General features: G+C 45.7%; 2 protein-coding genes across 2 annotated transcripts in view; both read right to left on the bottom strand.

Annotated features, from left to right (window-relative positions):
• The window catches only part of syde2 (synapse defective 1, Rho GTPase, homolog 2 (C. elegans)), a 35,239-nt gene extending 22,326 nt beyond the window's left edge, over positions 1–12,913 (bottom strand). The window contains exons 1-3 of the mRNA XM_040184015.2: positions 10,660–12,913; positions 3,882–4,162; positions 3,166–3,562 (exon numbers count right to left, since the gene is read on the bottom strand). Coding sequence (XP_040039949.2) covers positions 3,166–3,562; positions 3,882–4,162; positions 10,660–12,709 — 2,728 coding nt within the window. The 5' untranslated portion in view covers positions 12,710–12,913. The remainder of the gene's footprint in view (positions 1–3,165; positions 3,563–3,881; positions 4,163–10,659) is intronic.
• Positions 12,914–18,325: 5,412 nt separating this feature from the next.
• c8h1orf52 (chromosome 8 C1orf52 homolog) lies at positions 18,326–21,513 on the bottom strand. The gene is made up of 4 exons (XM_040184016.2): positions 21,453–21,513; positions 21,026–21,367; positions 20,106–20,319; positions 18,326–19,924 (listed from the first exon to the last, which is right to left on the bottom strand). The coding sequence occupies exons 2-4, from the start codon at positions 21,323–21,325 to the stop codon at positions 19,770–19,772; spliced, it is 669 nt and encodes a 222-aa protein (XP_040039950.1). The 5' UTR covers positions 21,326–21,367; positions 21,453–21,513; the 3' UTR covers positions 18,326–19,769.
• Positions 21,514–24,950: the final 3,437 nt, after the last annotated feature.

Raw genomic sequence — 24,950 nt, forward strand, 5'->3', positions numbered from 1 at the left:
ACAAATCACTTTTCAACACCAGCATTCCGCGGAAATGCGATCTTAAAGTGACTGATTTTATTGCAATAAACTTCAATAGAAAAGGAAGGCCTTTACAACGCAGAGCGGAATTTATTGTTGATGGTTCAGAGTAGTAATAATAGTGCTGGAACTACAGCACAAAGTTTGACAAAGGAAAAATGTTGCATCAAGCATTTGGTCCAAACGCTGGTTTAGGCTAACTATATTTCTAGTAGCTCACTTCTAGCTGACAAAGGATTATTCTAGCGCACAGAGACTCATTAAAACAAAGACTAGAACCGTTTTCTCCAGCTGCTCCGGTAAGGAAATGAAGAAAAGAAAGAGCCATGAGAAAAGCGCCGAGCTGAGGAATCCGTTCTGGTTTTGAAGTGCTGCTCTCACAGGGTTGCCCCCGCGAGTTGTTGACTTCCTCCGGAGCCACACCGTGCAATCGCCGGCCAAGATTAAATTCCAGGGTTGGAGCTCCGAGGCTCGAACTCTCATGTAACTTTGGCAGCCGGGGCCAACTCTCAAGCGCGGCGGGCAGCGTGACCAAAACAACCCCCAAAAATAGCCCTGATCCCATTCTGAGCGTTGGCCAAGTCAGATTCCCCAAACAGGCGCTACGGAACAAGAGATTGGGAACACACCACCCCCCAAAAGTCCATCAATCATTATTCTCCATACAAATGGAGCATTCAGATGGACAAAAAGTCAGTCAATAGGCAGCACACGAGGAGTCTGGAGTGCATCCGGTGAGGGAAAAGGAACCAGCCAGCCGGACAGAGGAAAGCTATAGCCGCAGAGAGCCATCTACATGTGCACTGCTTCATTAATTCAGCAGGCGCTCTTATTCGCGCTCAATCAACGACAGGCCTGTCACATCATAGAATGGAGTCCGTGAGGACTCGTATTCGTGAATAACACACGGAGTTTGAGCTCAACAATGTGGCTGCACTCCTTGTGTTCTGCTTAAAGACTTTGTCGAAGCTTAAATCAAAGGTCATTGTTCCCTACGAGGTGTGGGTACGTTTACCAAACCGTACGTTTACCAAACCGTACGTTTACCGTGGTGGGACAACACACGATGTGGTTCCCAAACAGCCACACACACACAAATGCGGTAAAGTGATGTCTTGCTGGGGCAACAATGACGCCTCAACCAACAGACACATTGGTGAAGTTTAATTTGGTACAGCAGTTCCTGATCTGCTATTTTGGCATACAAACGAAGCCTTAAAGGATTATAGTTGAGTTTGTTTTTTAAAGGGATAAAATGTGCAAAACAACGGTAATAGCTCTTTTGGTATATCACTCACAATGCTGTTAGTTGTTTGATACTGTTGCATTATGATTTACATTGACCTAAAGAAATAGATTATAGAGCCTGGCAAAGCCTCTTCCTGAACCCTAACCTCACTGACCACTTCAGATATTTTGGTTTTTATTTAATTCATGTCAGGTACAGGAGGCTTCTAACTGAGCTATATTTTACCCTCCTACCTTTTTCTTTTGATTTGGCAAACTGCAACTGCGGCACACGCCAACAAAAAAACACCCAGTAATCAGTGTTTCCTCTTTGGTGACTCGTAGCCGGGCTTGTTGCCCCTTTTTAGTTGCAGTGAAGTGTGGGATGCCGTGGACAGACTCACAGGAATCAATTGCAAAGTCAACAGGCAGCAAAGAGGGAGGCAGTTCCGGAGCGGGAGGGAGAAGAGGAAAGAAAAGCCACACTTGTGCTCTGGCTCTCTCGTTTTCACAGCGACCATTCAGAACACCAGTAAGCCCGCACTACCCCAGGCCTGTGACTCTCATTAAACAGAAGCTCAGGACCGAATGTAAATGAGGTGCGTGGCAAGAACGAGATTACTTCTCTGTTAAAACTGCTGAGCAATCCACGCAAGCCTCCAATTACGTCCGTGCAGCTGCTTTCCCAACATAAAAAGGCCCTCATGACACCAGCTAATTTCCCCAGTGCTGCAGATTAGGAATGAAGCCTATCAAAAGGTGCAGGCAGAAATAGCCTAAATATAATTAGATCCATGCGCTGTGATTAGTGCCTTCCCCGTACCGGAACACAGACTAAATTGGGACGGGTTTAATCCTAATCCTGCAAGGAGAGTTTTGCTCAGGGATGTCAGAGAGAGCCAGCAGTGCGATGCGGATAGAGGAGTTGATCAGAAGGGAATCGAACCTCTGTCCTGGGAGATAATGCAACACCTTAAGAGAACTTTCCCCCGTAAACCGTTTCTTTATATGAAGATATGTCCGTAAAACCGAACATTATAGTCTTTTATTTATAGGAAAAGGTCTCTTTTAAAAAAGTTGTATTTGACCGTAAAAAGCCCGTTTCATGCTCTATTCCAGCTTTGTTCAACGTATTCAAACGATTCAACAACATACGTGTGTTGCGTGCCACTGAAAAGTGTTGTCAAAAGTAGTAATTATAGGCTCAGCTCAAGATATGCCAATTGGTTCAAACTACCGTGTTGCCACATCAGAGGGAACAAAAAGTCGGAAGTCAGAAAACAGAGACGGAGCTGATTAGGAGACAGGGAGCCGTGTGCTGGCTGTCATCATTGTACTGAGTTACCAACAATCTCCGAGCACACAAGTTAATCAGAAAGTGCATGGAGAGCACTTCAATTAATTCATGTCTTTAATCGTTTTTTTTTGTTTTTGTAAAATAATAATAAAATATTAAAAGCAGTGTTAATGAGGAAGCGTTCAAGGCAGGAGTTTTTGAAAGAACTTTCAAAAAGTATCAATTTCCAACGCTCACAAGTGAATGGATATTGTTTCCTCTGAGGAATGCCTGTTGAATTCCTCCTGGCCAATGTCTGTTTGAGTTTAACTAATGAGTAACACTGACATGGAGTGATATGATTGGACAGCCAAAGCACCAGTCAAACAGAGCGGAACAAAAAAGAAAGAACTGGGATGGCTACACTTGTGTTTTTAACTCAGCAATATTTTTGGTTCCATAAGTGTGAAGAATGAAATACTTTTTATAGTTCAGTCGTAGTTCATTTTAGTGACAAAACGAGCGGCCATTGAACATTGACCCAAAGAAATGTTATTTCTTTTGTTAACAAAAAGCAAGGAAGGAAAGTAAGAATAAGTGGCGTTGTCCACGTCTGCCTTTTCCTTCTTCTTCCGCCTTACCTGTGGCTTTGCTGGTGGACGGCCCCCCCTCCTCCTGTGGTTTGCACGCCAGCGTCGGCCTGTGCGGTTGCAGTGCCTCTGTGGAATGTGCCGCATGGCCTTGACTCCCGTCTCCCGAACCACCCCCGAGGCTTTCCCCGGGGGGCTCCGGCCCCGCGCCGCCGCCGCCCCCCAGGCTCCGGCCGCCACGATCCGCATCCCCTCCCCTGCTGGGCCTCCGGTGGGACTCTGCGCCAGGCGGGACCCGCAGCCGGACGGAGGGTCGGCGAGACGTCTCCAGCTCGTCGTCCTCTGGGATCGGGTTGTACCAGATCTCCCCTTCGTCGTCGGCGTCGTTCTCCTCGGCTGGGTCCACGCTGCGGGGGTGAGGAGAAACCTTGGCTGGAACAACGGTGATCTAGACCAAGAAAGAAGTTTTAAACTAAAAAAGGGACCCATGCACGGTTTATGTCATTGTGAGGAAAAGACAAAAGGACAGCGTGAATCCACCTGAACTGGAACATTCTGCGAGCAAGTCACATTTATTTATGTACGGGATTAAGATGAGAAGATCGTTAAATCCAATTCAACAGCCAGCACCTGGTTAACTCAGCATTAGGACTCCATCCCAAAAGGTAACAAAGCCATCAACCAATACACCTACGGAGCTCAACCACAGGAAAGCGAATGAGTGTATTTCCCAAACGTGTTGCCAACAGAGAAGCCTTGAGGCTAACCTGAGGCAGTTGCAGGCAGGCTGGCCGTGCTGAAGGTCTCAAGTGGTCTGGGGAGGGACTGGGAGGGGTCGGCGGCTGATGGGAGCCCTCCTCCTCAGCTCCCAGCATTCCCAGCAGCTCGTCCTTGGTGCAGTGGTTCTTCCCGAGGGAGCTCTGCTGCAGCCAGTTGCGCTTCTTGGAGACGGTGATGGTGGTGAGCGGTGGTCGCCGTGGCGACGACTCACTGGCCCTGCCCACCTCACGGCCATTAGCACATGAGGTTTGGACATTCTCAATGAAAGCTGAGGGTGTGATGGGAAGAGAAAGAAGGAGACTTTAAAAACTAGGGATGAAAACCCGTAACCAATCCTCTTCATGATCATCATTTAAGTCATTAATGCAGTGAAATTAACCAATGGATTGTTTATGTAGTTCATTCTTAAGACTATTCATGTTCTGCCAGGTTGAAGAAAACATCTGTATCAAGAAACCACAGGTGTGGAAACGCTGAATAATGTTACCAGGTTTTATAGTTTTCCACTCATTTTTTCTCATTCCTTTCTCTGAAGTAAAAAAAATAGCCACTTCTTTGTTTCGTCTCACCTGATTTTGATATATTTTGGATTGACTATTATTTTGTTTTCATGATCAAAGCCCCGCTATGAATCCCACCATCGGTGTCTCCTTGGAGCACCTCGCCAAGTGATTTTTCAGTATTTCAGGAGTGTCAGCTTTGGGCATATTTGGGCTTTAGATTCATAAAATAATCACTGGGAGATGGAGGGATTGAACCCACACGTTTCTTTCATCGCAGCAGCTTTGAAAAGAGAAACCACCGTCATTACAGCTGTGGGAATAAAGCAGAGGGGGGAGTGTGTGTGTGTGTGGGGGGGGGTGGGGGGGGGTGTGAGAGAATGTACAGGGTAACAATAAGTACAGCCACTGGCAAGAGGTGTAATGAAAAAGGACAAATTATAGAGACGGTGATCTGGTCCCTGAATGTCCCATTAAGGGCATTAAAAGAGCTTTGCGTGTGTTCGTGTGTCCATATGTTTTTTTTTTAATTTCCCAATAATTGTTATTAGAAAGCAAAACCCGTCATGTTCTGGCTTGATTTTATTTTCACAGGGTTTGATGAGAAAAGGCAGCTAGAGAAAAATAACCTCAAAGTGTGAGTGTGTGTGTGTGTGTGAGGCGGGCAGAGCAAGGTGCTGAGGGCCGGGTCTTGCTCTGACATGTACAGTAAGCTCGTGTAAAAGGCTGTTTTGATCCTCAGCGGGTGCCAGACGAGCCCTCCGCATGCTATAATGACATCTCCTCCTTTCCTCAAGGAAATGCATTTCATGCACGTCGAGCTACAGCCACCAAATTACAGACTTGGGAACATTTTCACTTTACAAAATCATAATCTAGCAGAGGGCGACCTGTTTGTGCACAAGTAACTGTGGGTCAATCTGAGAGTCGATCTCCAAAGGAAGAAAACTGAAGTATAAAAAAAAGAATCACATGGTTTCAAATTACATAACTTCTAGTCAGTGGATTGAAACCAAGGTTATTTATTTTTTTTTTTTGCTTGGTCGCTCTTATTGACAAAGCCCTTAATGCGGCAGGGAGAGAGCACAGGGCTCCCCCGGGATTTCCTTTTCTCTGAAAGTCAAACAGCCTCTCTGAACTCCGGCTTCAACAACAACAACAGAAACTAGCCTTGAATTTTATTTCCTTACTTTTCTCCCCAGTTGAGAATTAATTTCAAAAAGTGGGATGAAATTGCTTCAGGAATACCATTCCTCTGTGTTTTCACCCAACGTTATAAGACTGCTCATTAAATAAAACAGATTTTAGTTGCAAGAGCAGATTAAAACATTTCTCGACACATTGAAGAAACCCTGAGCTTGAAGGACAAGGAGGGATCCCGTCGCGGACCCTCTGTTGCAGTTGAATTTAAACAGATCCTACTCTTCGTGGATGTAAAGAACATCTTTAAGTGCTTCTTAGTTTCTGGTCTGTTTAATTCACGCAGGATTTCCAGACACAAAACGCCAGCCAGCAGTGCGTTTGCACTTCCCTGGATTATGATGTGTTTGAGGACTTGCAGCTCAGCGGCTAAAACAATGTGCCGACTGCGGAGTGAAGGGGAAACTTTACCCGTTTTCAGCGTGTTTTCTGCCGCTAAAGCGAGTCCCAAGGGTTAACGTGTAGGCCCGAGCTGGCGAGCTGTAATAATCTGTTTTCATCTGCTCACGGCTGCAGTTCCGTGTAACCCTTTAATTACTGTCTTCGTGCAATGTTCCTACTTAAATTTCAATCTACACGAAACCTACAGAAAAGTAGCATGTATTACAATAGTAATTAGATCGTTGTGTGCACCAACCTTTTGGCTTCTAAAAAATCTTTTAAAACTACAAACTATAGGCCAATAATCGAGTTTGTCCTCTATAGGAAGTGCATGCAAGGAATGATACTATTTCAACTATCTCACACTTTAATGCTCAATCTGGTAAGGCGAGACTCAAGAGAGGTGAGATGGTTACGCATGGAGCCGTTGTCAGCATGCCATCGTCTCTCAGGGGTCTTTCATAACTGGAGGAGGAAGCGTGTTCTGACACGAGCAGCATTCCGCACCACAGCTCCACATTTAAAGCCTCGCCGCTGTCTGCTGCTCACCTGGAGCACCGGCAGGACACTGGTTTCAACTTAATGAGTGAAATGTTTCACGTTTTCACTGTCAATTATCAAACCATCAGCAGCCTGTTGGGCTCCTCTCAACCCCTCACACAAGCATGGCCGCATTTACCCTCCTCACATGCAGCTATTGATACAAACGATTGATGGATCAGACATAATCCATAATGGAATCACTCGTTCTGATTTCTGAAGTCTTTAGCAACAACAACACAATTAAAAGCACTTTCAGATGGGAATAATGAGGATTTGGTGTTTGTAACAACTAATACGATTAGTTGATAAATCTAGTAGCTGATCGATTCATGTTTATTGCCTTGGGTTTGGGATTTGCTGTGTTTCTTTTTCTATAGGAAACTAAAAAAGGTTTAGGTTTAAACCGGAAAAAGCCATTTAAAGACTGAATTTAAAAATGTTACGGCCATTTAAAGACCCAACTGATGTTTGGCAGGCAAGGATTACTCCAATGTCAAACTAGTAGAATGGTCCAGGAAGGAAAAACGTTTCGGAGACTTTTATAAGCTGAATTAAAAAAGGTATAACGTATGCCCATTAATGTGTCAACACACAAAATGAGACAGCTTTCCAAGAAAGTAAAAGAAAAAAAACAGCTCCTTCCTTTGGGTTTTACTGGCCAGGAGAGGCCGATGGTAAAAGTTCCTACACTGAAACCCCATCAACACAACGCAAAGAAAAGGAGAAGGGAAATTACCATAACGGAGCAAACACTCCATGTGCAGCCGTGGCATGAAGATGATGTGTTCAGGGCACACACACCCCTGACCTGAAGGTAGCAGATGGCCAGAGCACATAATACAGGGGTGAACGAGAGAAAAACACTGGTGGACGGGAAAGAGTGATATGGGTTTTCTTGAGATTTTTAAAGCGTATTTCCTGGTTGTGCTGGTGTGGACACGTGAGCCCGACAGTTAATTTAATTATATTCATGTCGTAATCTACTGAATATCTCTCTTCTCTTAAGACAACACACTAGATCCACTTTCCCAGAGTTCTTTCAGTTTGTTCTTGAGTTCCTTCTCTTTTGATGAGCACAAAACACACACCAGCCAGTTCCATCCTCCGCACAGACAACACTTTGTTGTGTATACAGAGTTTCAGGCTCTCCCTTCAGAGGGAATCGTTCGCTGTGTGCCGTGCATTCCTGTTGACGCTCATTCATATGGTAATCGGGGTTCTCAATGTAGGGCCTTTCGTTTTACACCCATGCGGGGCTGAGATCCTGCAGGGTTGCATCACGTGTCGACACTCCAGCACCTCGCTGAGGCGTCCGAGCAGCGCCGCCGCACTAACGCCACTTCCTCCCCGGGGCCTTGCCTTAACCCAAATTATTTTCAATGTTTCTTTCTCTCATGTTTAAGAAAGGGGATTGCACAGAGGCACATGGACAAACTGTGTGACCCAATTACACACTGTTAATTGTAAGATAAGTAACCGAAAGGCCCTTCAACAAAGCTTTGTGCAGTAGCTCCAGTGCGTTTTAATCGCTGAATGTCACACTCTTTGCAGACACCATCACATGACCCATTCTAATCTAATAATAATCCCGTATGAACCCTGGGGCCTCAGGTTTCTCTCCATCACCTGATATGTCTTGAGGGCCGTGCTCCATAAATCTGTCGAAACTGCAGATGCACCAGACGAGGCCAATTTATGGAGCAAATTCAGCATCTGAAGCTCAGGAAGAAGGTTTCTGGCAAAGCGCAGAAAACCGAAGGCCACAGCGAGGGCGAAGGCTCACACTACACCTCGACGTTTGTCTCATTATAGCACTGAATATATAATATATATAATTAAAATGTCTGTTCTATTCCTTGGTAGTTCTTTTTATCCGTACAAACAAGGATGGATTGTCTTGCCTGCCCCTCAGGAGTGGATTTCATACTCCTCTGTTTGTTTCATTTTGTGTGTCTGTGGCTTTTGACTGACATGCCACTCCTAAATCCAGGTCTGTCAAAAACATGAAGCCTGGATACTGACGGCCGGCGAGCCAAACCTCTGCCGGATCACAGCACAACTAAACCAGAAGATGTGCATATGCATGCTCATGTGCACACTATCCTTCAACCACACACATACATAAAAAGTCACACACACACACAGCCGAGGGTGATAGTTAACTTTAGTTTTTACACAGTAATTAAAGGACAAGTCGGAACAGAAATAAATTAGCTGCAGTCTAATCAAGAAAATATTGTTGTCCTGTGACTTCAAAGTGTAGTTTAATTACCGAGTAACACTTAGGGGAAGGAACACATCTATTTTTAGAAAGCTGGAATTATATAAATATTTGCGTCATTTAGAAAAAAGCCAGAAACTCAATGAAGAGTTTCAAGCCAAGACAAGCAATTCAGTGGAGCTTTTGAAAGCTCTGGCATTTTTTTTCCTTCTTTAAATGGTTCTTTGTGAGGTGCTGAGAGGCCCACAGTGGCAAGATAAGCCCAGAGCTGACCTTAATAAATGCTTAAATCGCCCTTCATTTTGCTCCTTTGTGGCAAGGAATTAAGTGGCACATCGCAAACAAGTTAAACAACGGGAACGGCATTCTAAATATTCAATCCGGAGTCTGTTTAAAATGCAAGTTACCAGGGAGCTGTCCAGAGCAAACGACTGGAGAGGAAGGCGTCATGACAGCCCAACCCCCCTGCACGCACGCGCACACACACACACACACACACACACACGCCACTACCGCAGAGAATAACTGCAGTGGCTGCTGCACTGCTTTGGAATCCTCTGGCCACAGCTGTGGAAAAGTTCACTGGGGACTGAGTAAGGAAAAGCTGCGTAAAATGGGGGTAAAAAAATGTAAATCAAATGGGGAGAGAGGCCTCGGAAACTAAAATCAACGAGTGCCCTCGTCTTTATTTCAGGGTGGCGTTGTAAAAGACGGCTCTATGCGAGGCCGTCCGCACAGCGGCCTCAGAGGTCCCGCTCTATTTCTAGCAGCACGGCACCGTGACAGTCAACAACCGCCTGCCCACACGGCAGGTCATCGATTCACTGCCAGAACAACAACACACACACACACACACACACACACACACGGTGGCACTCACAAACACGCAAAGCCGTGAGCGGTAGAATAAAAAGGTGGTGACGTGCCTGTGATCCATGCCAGTTCATTTCCACATAGTGTGCAACGAATGTCAATAAAAGGTTTTCCACTGAGGCGGTATTCCCGAATCCCGCGCGTGGACTAAAAACGGCCCCGATGGCAGTCAGTTCAGGGCCGGATGGACAGAAGGAGAAATGCATGTAGTAAATCCGTCCACTACAATAAAGGAAGTGGTGCCTATGTGTATATGCAGAATGTAACCCCCCCCCCTTGTATTGTGATGCAGGTTACCGTCACTGGAAGGCGGTGTAAAAGAAAACAAAGGAAAGGGGTCATTAGTGTCAACGTTTAAGTCAACACGGAGGAGGCGCAGCAGGCAAACTCCATCTGCAGTGGAAAACTCCAGAGCAGCTACTAAATGGACCTTGTGGTGAGTTTGTTTTGCCAACTCCGTAAAGTTTAGACACATGTCCAGCCCACCTAATCCCTGGATCACACCTTTAAGTTGCACGTAAACAAACTCTTTTGGGACAACATGACGTCACCTGCTACTGCAGCGGTTTCATGACACAGATGATTTCAGGAGTTTTTTTTCACACAAACACATCAAGGCAGAATCAGAAAATCATTTGACATTTCGTAGACGATCACAGTTTATGTCCATAAACCGACCCACCACCAACCAACACAACGAAAAACACCAGTGCAGCTGCCACAGGAGAGAGAGAGAGAGTTAGTTGTTACTGAACTACACAGTGAGGTGTCCCACCTACAAACCCGGCGTGTGATTAAGTTTGTGTTAAAATGCACCTAAATTAGTGAGAAGGACAGAACCCGCCACCGGTTAAAGAATCTTAGTGAGAGTGAGGTCGGAGTTGTCTCGTCCCTTTGCTTTGCATCCAGGAGAAGAGGAGTTGCCACCAGACGGAGTTTACTATGAGCGCAGGAGGATGACACTAGTCGGACGGGAGGAAGGAGGAGGAGTGGTCCCTGATTTAGAGGGTCCACTGGAGTTGAGGCCACTCCGGATTGCCTTCCTACCTGGCTGCTGCTGCTGCGGGGATTTGGCCTTGACAGATTTGACCCCTCGGTTGGATGTCTGGACCCCCGCTTTAGACATGCCGAGGTTGCCCTGGGGACAGGGCCTGTCCTGGCTTCGGCCTCCGCCGCGGGGCGACGACGAGCCCTCGATGCGTTGCTTCATCTCAGAGGACAACAGGCGGCCCCGGTGCATCCACTCTTGCATCTTGTTGACGGTGACGCCGTGCCCCTTGTTGACGGATCGGGCCCCCTGTGCTCGCACGTCAGTCGGCTCCCGATGGTTGGCCTGACCTCGATTGGTTGGCGCATCAGCGTTGCTGTCTGAAGAACCCGTGAGGCTGTCGGCTGAGCCGCTGCTCTCGTCCAGCCGCCCGCCGCGGTCTTCGCCACCGCCGGCGTCTCGCAGCAGCTCGTCACTGCCGTTGGCGTTGCAAAGCACCGGAGATTCTGACGGCTCCCCCGCCCCCGAGGCCTCGACCCACGCCGCGTCTTTTGCCTCCGTGGCCCCTTTATCGGCACTGGTGTCTAGACCTTTGGGGTTCTGAATACAGAGTGAGGGTCCACCTGCACGCCGGACCGCTCCGTCACTAGCAGAGCGCCGTAACGCGGGTCTTCTCTCGGTCAAGGACAGGGTTACCATGCTCTTGCTGGTCAGCCTACCCCTGAGGCCTGATTCCAGGCCGCCGCTGAGGCAAAGCAGCAGCGAGTCGGTGTCCGACACCTGTTGGGGGCTGTTGTCGCCTCCCGACGACCAGGAGTCACTGTCCATGTTCTTGGCAGACAACCTGGAGCACAGGCTGTCCCTGGAGTGGCTACTACAGGAGGAGGTGGCCCCTTGCTCGGTTAAACCACCACTCATCTGCTGGACGTCCAGGTTGATATCGTTCATAGCATTGATAAGAAGGTAATAGGCTTCTTTCAGCCGGTTCCTGAGCCGGTCTGTTTCCTGAGAGCTGCTACTAACATCGAGCTGTTCATTGTCCCCATCGAGCCGCGGCTGCTCTGCGGCATCTCCATCTCCATCACCTTTTGCTCTGATCGTTTCATAGAAAGGCAGGATTTCGTTATCATAATAATCCTCATCTTCACTATCTGAAGTGTATCTCGGCGGCCCCTGTGTGGCGCAGAGGGGTGCCACGTTTAGGTCGCATATTTCTAACTCTGTCGGGAAGAAGGTCGGGCTCTGCAGACCGCCCGCGGGCCCCCTGGGGTCCCCCGCGCACTCGGGCCCGTAACTCTCAACGCTCCTGATCACGCTGTTTTCTTCCGAGCAGCTCGGGTGCACAAGTTCGGCGCGAACGAGCGAGTTCGTCCCGGAAGTCTGATTGTCATCCCCGCTCCGGTTGGCGTTGCGTCCACCGCCGGCCGCCGCCGCCGCGCAGCCTGCCATGCGCCGGCGGCCGACGGGCTCCGTCGCCTCGCCATCAGCGTCCTCCGGGGCTTTGCCGAGCCCGGCACGCGGCTCCACCGGCGCCCGGTGCGGAGCGCGGTTCGAAGCGCCCCCGAAGCCGATCGAGTCCCCGACGCTGCACTGCCACGGCTCCGGGGCGCGGTGTCTCCCCTGGACACGCGGTCCCGCGAGCGCGATTCCCCGCGCACACGGCGCGCGTTCGTCGGGGCCCCCGGGCCCCCGGTGGCTCCCGTCTGCCCGCGCGCACTCGCCGCCCACCGCGAAGCGCGCGTCTCTTTGAAGCGAGACCCCCGGGAGCTGCTCGTTAACCCCGACCCTGCCCCCGCTGCCCGGCTCCTGGGGACGTGCGCCGGACGCTCTCTCTCCGCGGGGGCCCCGCCGGACTAGAACGACCGCCTCCGCTCGCACCGCCGCCCCGCCGGCACAATTCTCGTACGTGCTCATTCTGTCCGCCGCGCGGTCCGGCCCCGCGAGCCGGACCGCCGCGCGAGCCGCGTCGACCTGCGTTTGCGAAACTTTTTCTTTACCTTCTCGGCCCCCATCCGCCGCCGCAGAGCGGTATCCGCCGACAGTCGCTGCTTTCTTGGATTTCTTCCCCCGGAGTTTCGCTAGTAAAGTCCTCCGCAGAGGATCAGCCATTCCTTTCCTTTGACTCCCCCACCACCTCCGCCTCCTCCTCCCTCCTCCGCTCCCCTCTCTTAGTTGATTCCTCCCCGGGTTTCTTTCAGCACGACGGCCGCAGAAGGAACGGGCCGAGTGGGTTCTCCTCGCTCGCCGCGGTCAAAGCTCGCCGGGCGGACGGGCTCCTCTCCATTCTCCGCTGTCACCTCCGCTCTGTCGCCTCACTCTGGCTGCTTAACTGCACCACCTCCCTCTCTCCCCCCTCTCTCTCCCCCTCTCTCTCTCTCTCTCTCTCTCTCCACATCTCTGCTCCACGCGCATACACGCACTTTGCGCCCCCTCCCTCCCTCCCATCCTCTCTTCCATTCTCTCTAGCGCCTCACCTCAGCTTCTGCCCATGTTTGCAGCTCAAACTGTCTATCTGGCACATTTCACTGGCTCAAAGTTCAGGGATCTTGCAGATAAATTACCAGGAGAATATCGCAATAGCACGTATTCAAAACAAACCAATGGCACATCGTGTGCGTGGTTGACACTTTGGGAAGAAGAATGTCGAACATCTGGAACACCACGTTTTTGATTTTCTGATTTAAATCCACTGATGGGCCCATTATTTTTACCCTTTCTTATAAGCTGTATAAGAAGCTGTTTGTATAACAAGTCATCTATTCTGATGAAATGTTTTAAAACCATCAAAAAAATCCCATGAAATCATTCCGGTTGACACGAAACCCTTTCACCCCTGCAATAAATGCACTTATTTAAAAGTAGCAGTGTATTCATATACATTTCATCGCCCTCTTCACTGGTAGCTGTGAAGGCATTCCAGCAGTGAGATAAATTACTCTTCTCTTGGGGGGGCGGCTCTGCAGAGAAAAGCAGCTCTGAACCATCTTACACCATTTACACAACGAGAAGTTGTCAGGAATTTGTCTTTTCGTAGTTTCATCTTCGTCAAACCTAAAACCTCAACCTGCAACATGATGGATCGCCGCCGATTATTGGACTGACACTTTTATCTGAAGTGTATCTTGAGTAATCCTCTCCCCTTTGACCTTGCGGCCAACCCTCGTCTCTGCTCGCAGCCCAACCCGACACCCTAAGAGCGTCCGAGACAGCAGAGAAAGGAATGAAACATACTTCACTTGAACCTTAAGCCGCTTGTTTGCTGTAGCCTCTACTTGGAATGTGCAAAAGGATGAGCCGCTGAAAAGCCGCAGTGGGTGTAAGAGTGCGTCTCTGAGGCGCACACACACACACACACACTTGGTACCTGCACACACCCTTTTTTCCCTTTTTGATTGAATCTGACTGCATTACAACACCGCCAGTATAAGTGCCTCTCTTTTCTGCGGTAAAAGGTCCACCCGTGACTGAGGGCATTTATCGCAGGAGACTGTTCGTCGACAGGGCCCCACATTCACCCTCAGCGCCACGGCTGCCCTCAGTAAAATATGATAAGCATCTGTTATTGCTCCGCTGGAGCCGTGTAGGCCCCCGACGCCTCGCTCTGCCCCCCCATCTGAACTGACTAGACCCTGTCTGGGTATTTATTTACAGGTCAAAACTTGTAGGATGCATAGTGTGTTTGCGTGTGACAGAGAGAAAGAGGGAGAGCGCGGGGGAGAGGCTCGTAAAAGAGACGTATGCATCAGGGGGGGACATGGACAGAAGTGTAGCAATGATTCAACACATTCACTGGAGGGCATGGACGGCGCCTTTTTTGACAAATGAAGTCTACAATTTTTGTCTGCTGCAAATGTGCTCAGTGATTGCTTTATGCATGCGTGACAATAGAAAACTGTGGTCAAATGACGAGTTAAATGCTGAAAGGCTTCACTTAAATTCACCATCAGAACTTTTGATAATGAAATAGTCTTCATTTAATGATTTAATAATGATAACTCTAAATAGTTTGCATAAGACCGCCAGCGAGAAAATATGTTCATATCTTCAACTCAGACTCCAGCAACGAACAGCCGTGGTGCTGTGCGATTTTGGTCTGTAAATGGATTTCAGGGCCTACAATAGATTATTTTGCCCGTGGTCTTGCTGCTTGCTTAAAGGATATGCAGTAGTAGTACGTTCACCATCATTTATCTAAATGTGATGTGGCTCCCTCACAAAACGTCTTTGATACACATCTTACATCAGTGTCGTACTGAAAACAGAAGAAAGCGCCTGTCAAGAGACTCGGCGTGCTGACTCAAGAGTCCGGGGGAACATTTTTTTCCTTCTCCGCCAGTCACTTGCACCCTTTGTAAAGGGAAGTGGCAGAACATCTGCTAAGCTGGCCCCCTTTCAGATGGACGGGCGTACAAGTGTGTGAAGACGAAAATAGTTTGTGTGCGTATGTGTGTGTGCGGCGGGGGGGGGGCATAGAGAGAATACATATGTATATGAAGGCGCACGTTTGTTGGTGCACGTGAGAGAGTGCTGGGATGCGGGGCTTTGCAGCTGTTGGGGCTCTCCCCTGATGGCTGCCCATTGTTCCCTCACCCCGTGTCTCTCGCTCTCTGTCTCTCGCTCTCTGTCTCGGCTGGTTTATGGGCCGGCCCATTTTCTCAATGCACACCGCAACTAAATTTATGTCCTTGGACACAAGTCTTTCTCAGGGTATAAATCAGTGCGGATGATCCCTTGAGAGTAGCATTGCTTTGCGTTCCATTATTGTCATAGATATTCACTCATATTTTACTATTGAAGAAAAAACGCTAAGATGAGTTTTCATTGTGCCCCGCTGCATCTATGTCCACACCAGTGGCTTTTTAAAATGTAAATTGTAAATTAGGTACTGAACTGTTCATTTAATAGCTGTAAAGTAAAATATTTAATAGCCACATTTTTGTGCAAAAGACAAATCTTTCAATAAAAAAACAGGTAATTTTGGTTTATGAGCATGAACAATACCGTAATTTAATTTGTGATTCCATACGGGTTAATATCCAAGTTATAATAAAAGAGTTATTATAACTTATGGGAGAACTATTGTATTGTACCACAAGCTGAATGTAGCATTCATTAATCACACATTTTATGCTAGATGATGCCATGAACAGTGATTTTTATAAACTTTTTGTCATCTCTTTTAGCTCCATTGTCGCATGCATGGAAAACAATATAGATCATATTCTACCAATTCATTCATGTTATCACTAAACCTTTATTTTCTTGATTATTCAATTAAATGTTTTGAATATCATCAGAAGCCGTAAGGAAAAACAAGGCCCATGGCAATTTGTGGAAGCACAAGGGAGACATCTAAAACACCCCACCTCACCCGCTTCAGCCCCATTGGGTAAACGGCAGCACAGCGCTGCAGACCCCAGAACCCTCTCAGATAGCATCTCCTCCATTACCGACCAGGTTAGAGGGCCGCAGCTGAATGAGACGCACACAAATACAAACACAGACACACACGTCTAGCCGACTGCTGCCTATCGTTATCCACAGACAACCTTTGACACGGTTATCATGGAAGAGGTCAGACTGTCTCTTGCTACTGTTCTCTATCATCTCCGAGCCGAACGGTTCCGTCTGAGTGCGTTCGTTGTGTGCAGACGTGTCTGCGTGTTATTTCTGTCTGTATGAAAACTTAAATCACAAAGTCACTCGTGCCCGCGTTGACCTTGAGTCAAGATTGCACTCAATAGCGTCAAAGAAAGAAATTAATCTTAAAGTTCCCCCATTTAAAATAACCTCTTCCTGACATATCTGTTGTGACTTATTATTGCAATTTTATGACCTGCCTTAAAAATGTTCTCTCTGCATGTCGGAATAATTTGCCTAAAAAGAATAAAACACCTGGGACATTGTGTTAAAAACAATGTGTTTACTTCACATGAGTTTTAAGGCCATTTTGCTCAGATTGCTTCTCCAAGTTGTAATACATTTCTTATAGTTTTTTATCCCTGGTTCTGAATAGTTTTCCGCAGCTGATGAAGATCAGATGGAATATTAGAGATGTTCTTAGTTGATAATAGAGGAAGGGAACCAGTATGTCAGCTACCATCAGTGGTCATTTCCACAATCTGTAAATTACAAAACTATATTACTGCCTAACTGTTGTTTAGAAAATGTGAGAGGAAAGAATCTGTAGTTCACAGACCTTTGTCTTCTCTGCCATTTTAATCTTTTTTGGTTTCTCTATAAAAAAGCAATTTCGACATATTGAGCGTTGATAATTACGCTACTGATGTTCTTCTTATCTAAAGTGATAGCACAAATGACACCATGGTGACAGTGTGTTCCTCCTAAAGTGGTGTCTTGATACGAGATTCTTGGTCATGGACAAAAACTGGGTTGAGACTTATTGGAGATGAGTCTCTGATACAAGACTGTTATCTGCAGTGCACTTTCAGCCAAATCCTGAATGTTCACAGTGTCCTGATGATTGCGGCCTACTTATAACATTGAATCTGATGCAAAAACAATTGTGTTCATTTAAATGATTAGAGGAGAAATAGCCCTTTAAATTTATGTATATATATATTATACAGTATGTGTGCTTGTTTTTCTCAGAAGGGCTGGTTTCGCTATTAAAGATGATGCAAGTCCGAAATACGTCAATAATCATCTAATCGATTGATAGGAAATCTTGTACAGACATTCTTGGTTCCCAGATAAAACTTTCCCACCAGCCCCAGAAGATGAACGAGGAAAATATTCATCAGCGTGACGAGGTGTGGACAGATGTGTGGACAGAGGTGCTATCTAGGCCGCAGACTCGTGGGCTCCTATCAGAGGAAAACGGAGGAGAATTCTTCTTTCTTGCATCGTCTGCGAGTCCCCTGCAGCAAACGCACAACAGCCACAACTCAATCCAGCATACCGACAGCGACATTGTGCTGACTGTGTGAAAATGTCAGATAGCGGCAGCTGAGGCAGCCCGCTCAGTGAAAGTCCCTTTGAATGCTCGACGGCCGTCATGAGGTCTTGACCTGCCAGTAAAGGCGTCACGGTGATAAACGCTGAGTGTGACTGACACTTCTCCGGCTGGAAAAAGAAAACACTTGATAGATGAATATCATCGCGGAATGCAAACATTTTTTTAAATTTTGTTTAGACTTGGAGAATTTTGTTGAGGTGTAGTTTATCATTTCAAGGCCTCCAGTGACCAATGCTAGTATGCAGGACAAACTCTCTTTTATTAAATGTCAGTCATTTGTCACATCTGGTGGGATGAAAAAAAAAATCAAAAGCACAAAAAATAGGCTGGAATTGATGTTTTCCACACAATTCTATGAGTTCAAAATCTATTTTCTGGGAACTTTCGAGCCGCGAACCACAGATTCCTTGACAATGATGGATGTGACCTTGCTGGTCATTACTCATACAGTACGAAGATATTTGTGCGTAAATATTGCTGATAAAATCAGTCTGCTGCTGCTGCTGTTGTGAAGGCCTGGGAATGCATTTCAGACCAGGCACATACCTGCAGACTGGAATCTTATCAGCAGCATATTTCTGCAATATTTCATGTCAACCCACAATGGCAGATAGGGCAGGAATTCGCCTGATGCCTCAAAGTGTGGCAAAATGGAAACTTTTTTCTGTCAATGCTTGGGAAACCATTATATCTGCTTCAATGGTCACAGAGATTCAAAGAATTATTTTCCAGGGTGTCAATTACCTGAATTCTGAGCAAAATAATTTTATTTTGGCAGATTTGATGATTATCAGGATAGTATTTTGGCCAGCACAATCCTGAGATTAAATATAAATATCATAGCAAGCCTATTTTCTGTAGCACTCTTGGAAATTGTGTCTTACTTAACACAAGTCAAATGAATGACAGAACAGCGCTCTGCAGTAAAATATCTTATATTGATCAAGTGCTTCAAGATAAACAGCAGAACACTAAATACAAACTATTAAATGATCTGCGTCTGACCGTTCACACCGATGAGCAGATGTGCAGGGAGAAACAGAAGCTCCATAAAACAGTACAATGAACAAAAACATTGGAATACTTATCATGCAAAGATGTTTTTATCTACTATAGATGTAAAGTGTCACGTAATACAAGGTACATCAGACTGAATAAACGGTCCGTATGCATCAAGTATCTCAAGAGAACTGAGATGAGGCCAACTTCTAAAGTGAGGATCAGATGTCCCTTCATCACAAAGCAGCTTGTACTCTGGACCCGGGGTGTTATTTGGGGGCCCAATATTCACACAGTCAAAGTGAAGCAGATTCCACTACAAACAGAGGGAGTATTTTCCATTCTGGCTCATGGCGACATCTAGTGGTCATAAGCAGGAAGAACAAGCAGTTTCTAAAAACATTTCACAGCGATTTAATCTTATTTTTGTCGGAGAATCTCTGTTTCAACACACACACACACACACACACACACACGCACACAAATACATATATTTCATACTTGGGTGGTGATTAGATATTTTGTACAACACAAGACAAACACAATAAACCACCACAGCTGGCCGTCACTGTTATTTTAGCTCGTTAAATGAAAGCAAACAGGGCAAAGCCGACGGACAACGTTTATGTTCCTGTAAGCTCAATGCGTCTGAATCATATTGTTAAAGTTAAATCATTTGAACTCAGTTGTGGCCTTCATCGTTATTGGAAATGCTAATATTATATTTACCAGGCAAGAACAATCGGTCAGGTTTAAACTCTCACTTCACCTTGTCTAGATGACATATTTGGAAGTAAAGCGAAGGCGATGCAGACCTGGGACCGAACCTGTTGTTTGATTAATGCCCAGAGAGGGATGAGGACCAAAACTATAAAAAAAAAAAGACTAAAACACCTGAATTGTCCTTTAACTTGGGAAAACAGTCGGTGGAGATTAACCAGAACCTGAGTTCTTCAATTGGAATTTTAACAGTGGAGCTGCCGTTAACTATACTTTTTAAAAAGTGTGCATACGGTCCCTTGACAATAAAACGAATACTATAATATTGCAAATGTCAACATGTAGGTGAAATGCCTATTGATGTCTGCAGCATAACACCTACTCGACCCCTGTGCTTACAGCTGTGAGCGCTTTCAGTCGACATTAAAGTATTTAAAGAAGAGACATTGATTGTTGCAGGCGAGCTGGATCTCAATCAATATTTTGCCTGAGGATCCTTTTCTCCTCCTCTACGAAATTCTTGTCAGAGGTCGCTTGTCCCATGTCCCTCTTCCTCTTCTCCTTCTGCTGGAAGGTCTCCACTCGACGCTTCTTGCCCGACAGGTCCAGCTGATCGGAATCCTCATCTGACGGCCAGCAGGACGGCAGTAATGGTGGTTGGTTCGGGGGATTTTGTGGGATTTTGTTGGATGGAGAGTGGAAAGCAGGGATTTTTGAATAACTCAACAGCACGCGGTTTATTCATTCTAAAAAGGAGAGTGAAAAAAAGAAAAGGTGCCTTGCTTCCCATTGCATTTGAGGACTGACCTGACTCGGGGAGTTCCTCCTCTGTGGGTAAGAAGCGGGCGTTGCCGGTGAACGGCTGTGGTGCGTCTTGCCCGTTGTCCTCGTACACATTGGACCACTTTATTGCCATGTCCATGCCCGGGGGAGGTCCCTTCTTCTTCTTCTCTGGCTCGGAGGCGTAGCTCTCAGGCGGGGGCACAGCGTTTGTCTTCCATGGCTTGAACTCTCTGGCAGGCTTCAAGTAGCACAGAAAAAACAGCAATTAGACCAGTTTGGACTTTATCAACATAAATGAGCTGTAGCCTCAATGGTGCAGGGAGGCAGTCGGGCCCCATTGCTGAGTTTACACAACGGTTTGAAAAGTTAAATACGGATAATTGAACAAAGCTTGTAGTAGGTGTAGCACAGACGTGACATCTAAATCAATTGTGACTATAGTGGGCGAGCGGAGAGCACGGCGGTCCTCCAATCAGAGGGTTGGCGGTTCGATCCCAGGCCACAATACCTGCAGTGTCCTTGGGTAAGACACTTTGTCTGCTGTGTGTGAATGTTCGCTGCTGATGGGCAGGTGACACCGTGTGCGGCAGCTGCTGTCATCAGCGTGTGAAAGGAGGATGTTGTGCATTTTTACTTACAATATTACTTTCAACTTTCTCATCGATGTGCAAAAAAAAACCCACTATGGCATCCTTCAAATAGTCACATATCGATGACAACAACAACAACACAACCACCACCACCACATAAAACAGAATGAAGCAGAGAAGCTGCAAAGCCAATGTGCTAAATATATTATGGTTGTAATAAATGTGCTGCTTTTTGAATGCAAACACAAAACAAATGTACCCGCGGGGACGTTTCTACTGTTTGTGTTTAGCGGATGTTGTTGTTGTTGTTGTTGTTGTTGTTGCACAATGAATCCCCTACATCGCCGCCTCTACCTCTTCGGGGGCTTTGACCGCCAGACTCTCCCAGTCGATCTCCTTGTTCAGCGGGTTGTAGAGGAAAGCCGGCTTGGACACGGAGCCGAACAGCTCGTCGGGTCTGGGCAACGGAGCCCCGCCGGCGGCCCGTTTGGTGCCCCGCCCGGAGCCCGGAGCCCCGCTTCCCGCGGCGTCTGTCGCCGCTTTCCTCTTCCGACTTTCGCCCTCGTCGCCGGAGCCGCTGCCGTCGCTGCTGTCGCTCAGATCGTCGTAGCTCGAGAAGAAGCCGAGGGAGCCGGACTTGTTTTCGTCCGTCATTTTGTTCGCAAAGCGGGCTCGTGATTTGGCGACAAGCGTTTCCTGTAAACAAAAAAACAAAAGAAAGAAAGAAAACGATACAAAAAAAAATGTCTGTAGAGCTATTCGGTCGGGTTCGGATTAGTACCTGTAAGCCTCTACTCCATTTTGAATCAGCCTCCAAGAGAGTCGTAAAGTGGGAAAGTAGTGTCGTGCTGACTGTCGTAAAGATATTTCACCTGAACCGGAAGTATCCAAGGTACTACAATTGTCGCACAAGTGTGCATTATTGAAGTTACACAGATGTCAGAATTCAATGAAATTACGTTTTTAGTATATTTTGACAAATTATATTTTAGTCTTGAATTGATTTTGTTTTGAGATTAGTGGGCATGTAAAGACATATAAAAGACAGGTCCATAACATACACACTTGCTGTTTAGTTTAATTGTTTTGATATTGAGAATCATGACAGTGTATGAAAATAATTAATATAAATGCTGTATACCCCGTCTTTAAAGCACAACGTTAGAGCAACTACAATTCTTACTGTTAAAAATGTTCTCAGACAAAATAAAAGTTATCAAATGTTTAGTGTCTCAGCCCTGAGGGCCTGTGAGAAATGGAGCATATGTGAGGGGCCAGCAGTCTTGCGCCTATCATAAAATAATTTCACATATACAGAAACAGTCATTTGATTAATCACTACTGCTTCAAAACAGTGAGGCAGATTAGCAATGTTTCACTAACAAGTTTTTGTTCATTACTACAACGTTTATTCGGCAGGCAGTGTGTGAACCTTGACCTGAACTATGAAAGAACTATGAAAGAACAGCATTAATATTAGCGACAATATACTCTGACCACTAGAGTGGAGTATAGTCCCACCAATGTCCCCGACCATCACAAAAAAAATAGGAACTGACACAGAACACCAGACAAACAACTCTGCACTGGCCTGAACCTTTCCCCCTCGGGTTCACAAATGTAATTTCATATTCAAAAACGACTATTGTAGATCCATGACCCTTCAGAAAAATAGATTATCTCTTATGCGTTATGTTTACTTATTAAATGTTCATCCATTGAAGATTCTTTATCTTATTCACATTATTTGGACCTCCACCTTTAGAAGACTAAAGTATTCAGAGGGTCACATCTCTTCTCCTGGTGATTTAGAGCAGTTCAAATAACCTAAACAGTATGTCTTGGGATTTTAGAAGTCTAATAGAAGTCTAAGAAGACTAGAGGGGACAGTCTTCTTTGCCCTTTCACAGGTCAAACAACAACAAAATGCACAGGATCAGTTCACATAAATGATTCTTTCTTCTTGTCATAGTCAATACTAACGTTACAGATTCTTCATATTAGATAATTGCATATTTAGATTGTTTAACTACATACAGGTTATGCCTTTGGATTTAATTAACCACCTTTTATGCGCCGTAGTAGATGCAGTAGCACCAGCGCTGGTACCGTCATGAGTATTAGCATGTAAAGGACTTTTTTATTTTTCAACCGTTTTAGGAAATTCAAAGGAAGGACACTGTCCTATCGCTGTGACAACTGGCCCTTAGCAGGCACGTGCACAGACATTTTGGGGGGCAGGTGCTCAAACAAAAACAAAAGGGCACCCATCGCCAAAATGATTTATGAACTTAATAATAAACTAAATAAATAAAAAACACAGTAGGATATTTCCCGGTGCTTCTCTCTTTGGAGTATCTCATTTCTTGGCATTCTGCTGAAAATGTTGTAAATGAGATGAATCGATGTTGTGCGTGGTTGCATAATTGTTTTTGTACTGTTTTCTGACAGAGTTGAAGCATAAGCAGCTAATAATATACCACAATATACCTCACCACACTGGCTTGTAGCTCAACTTAAGACCTTTAATTTCAACAATTGAGTTAAATTAAACAAAACCAGTGAACTTGTCTAATTTGTAGAACAGTAAAACTGCCTTTAAATTCTCTGCCTGTCTGTCTGCATCTCTCCCTTCAGTAAACATGACAAACGCCAGTAAACAGCTCAACGAGGCTTCGAAATCACGGATTTCGTGAGTTTGTTCATTTTTTAGGAAACAGTCATACCAGTTCTGACATAATGTTTTCAGCAGCGCTAATGTTGTGGTTAAGTTATCACCAAACAACATGGCGGGGGTTTGCACAAACACCGTCATTACCTGTTGGTCCGATGCGGCAGCCATTTGGCCCGCGGAGCAGGTCGGGGCCAAATTCTCACAAGAACTTAAATAAATGCCCCGAAAAATATCTAAACACATTTGGGGGGGGGATTGGTGACAGAGAGAGTTTTTTTTATTCTTAAATATCGGATAAAGAAACAATTGGGCTTCAGCAGAAGGGGCACTTTTCTCACCCAGGGCAAAAGGGCAGTTGCTTGAGCACCTCTAGGGGTCTATCTGTGCACGTGCCTGGCCCCTCGGCTAATGTTTTTCTCTCCAATCTCCTCAGAGACTGACCATGATGTGAGAAATTCCCCATGGAGATGAAAAGCCATACCTCTTCACGTTTCTGTTTAATCTACCCATCCATAATATCTTAAATTACTGTATTCTATCAGTTTAGCTCACATCAGGACACATCTGGGACGGCACGTAGTTTACTATTCGCAAATACAACAGCGAGCAGATGTTTTACTCTTACCATTTCTCTTCTAACTTTTTTACAACTTAGAGAGAAGCAGACCTATTGTTGCTGACTAGGACTTTTCCATCGAAATAATCTCTAATTGTTGACAGAAGGCATATGAGGATATGCCTTCTGTCAACAATTAAAATCACCAAATGGAGAATGTCGAAGCGGCCAAGTAACAGCTGCAGAATAAAAATAAGTATTTTGATGTGCTTGTTTAACCCAGATGGACGTTTTCACTCTTTTATTTAAACTCTACGTCGGACATCTTTGTAATTTTGTGTTTGGAACAATCCAGCTGTTTTCGCCAAGGTCCCATTTGATCCATACCTGACAGGTGAGGTATTGTGGCCTTTGAGTGCCTGATGTAAAATGTTTGCATGTTTATTAAAGTTCATAGGTGATAAATGATCTATATTGTGAAAGCCTGAAAAACTACTTTATAGACGTGTAGTGATGGCTCCAAATAGGGAACATGTTTTTATTTAGGCCCTCCATTTATAGTCTTATGCAACAGGCACCTAAACTGTTCTCCTACTAAAAAAAAACAAGTCCACCCTAATTGAAGCAACACCCGGGGAAATGGAATATTTATGCTCACCTTTTCTTTCAGCATTACTAGATATAAACGTCACTATTCCTTTAATCTTATTCCATCTCTTTTTCCATTTGAGGTGGAAATCAGAGGTGCTGTCATGACAAGTCCTTTTAACCTCTTTTTCCAGACGGAAAGACTCATCTGAAGCCGAGAGGCAACGTTCATGTTAAAACATGCATTTTTATATTTGTACATGCATTATCACTACCACTTCATCTTTATTCTCTTTAAGACTTTTTTTTGTCATTTTTGTTGCCATGTTCATGGCCTTCTTTTGATTCCCCTCTTGTATGTCTGCTCTGTATTTATTTCTACCGCTTTTTTTTAAATCTTCTTTTGTCACTTAACGCTCGACGCGATTTCAAACCTGAGAGGTGACATTCTTTGGCTCGTT

Source organism: Gasterosteus aculeatus, chromosome 8 (genome assembly GCF_964276395.1).
Source record: "Gasterosteus aculeatus chromosome 8, fGasAcu3.hap1.1, whole genome shotgun sequence".
Lineage (NCBI taxonomy): Eukaryota > Metazoa > Chordata > Actinopteri > Perciformes > Gasterosteidae > Gasterosteus > Gasterosteus aculeatus.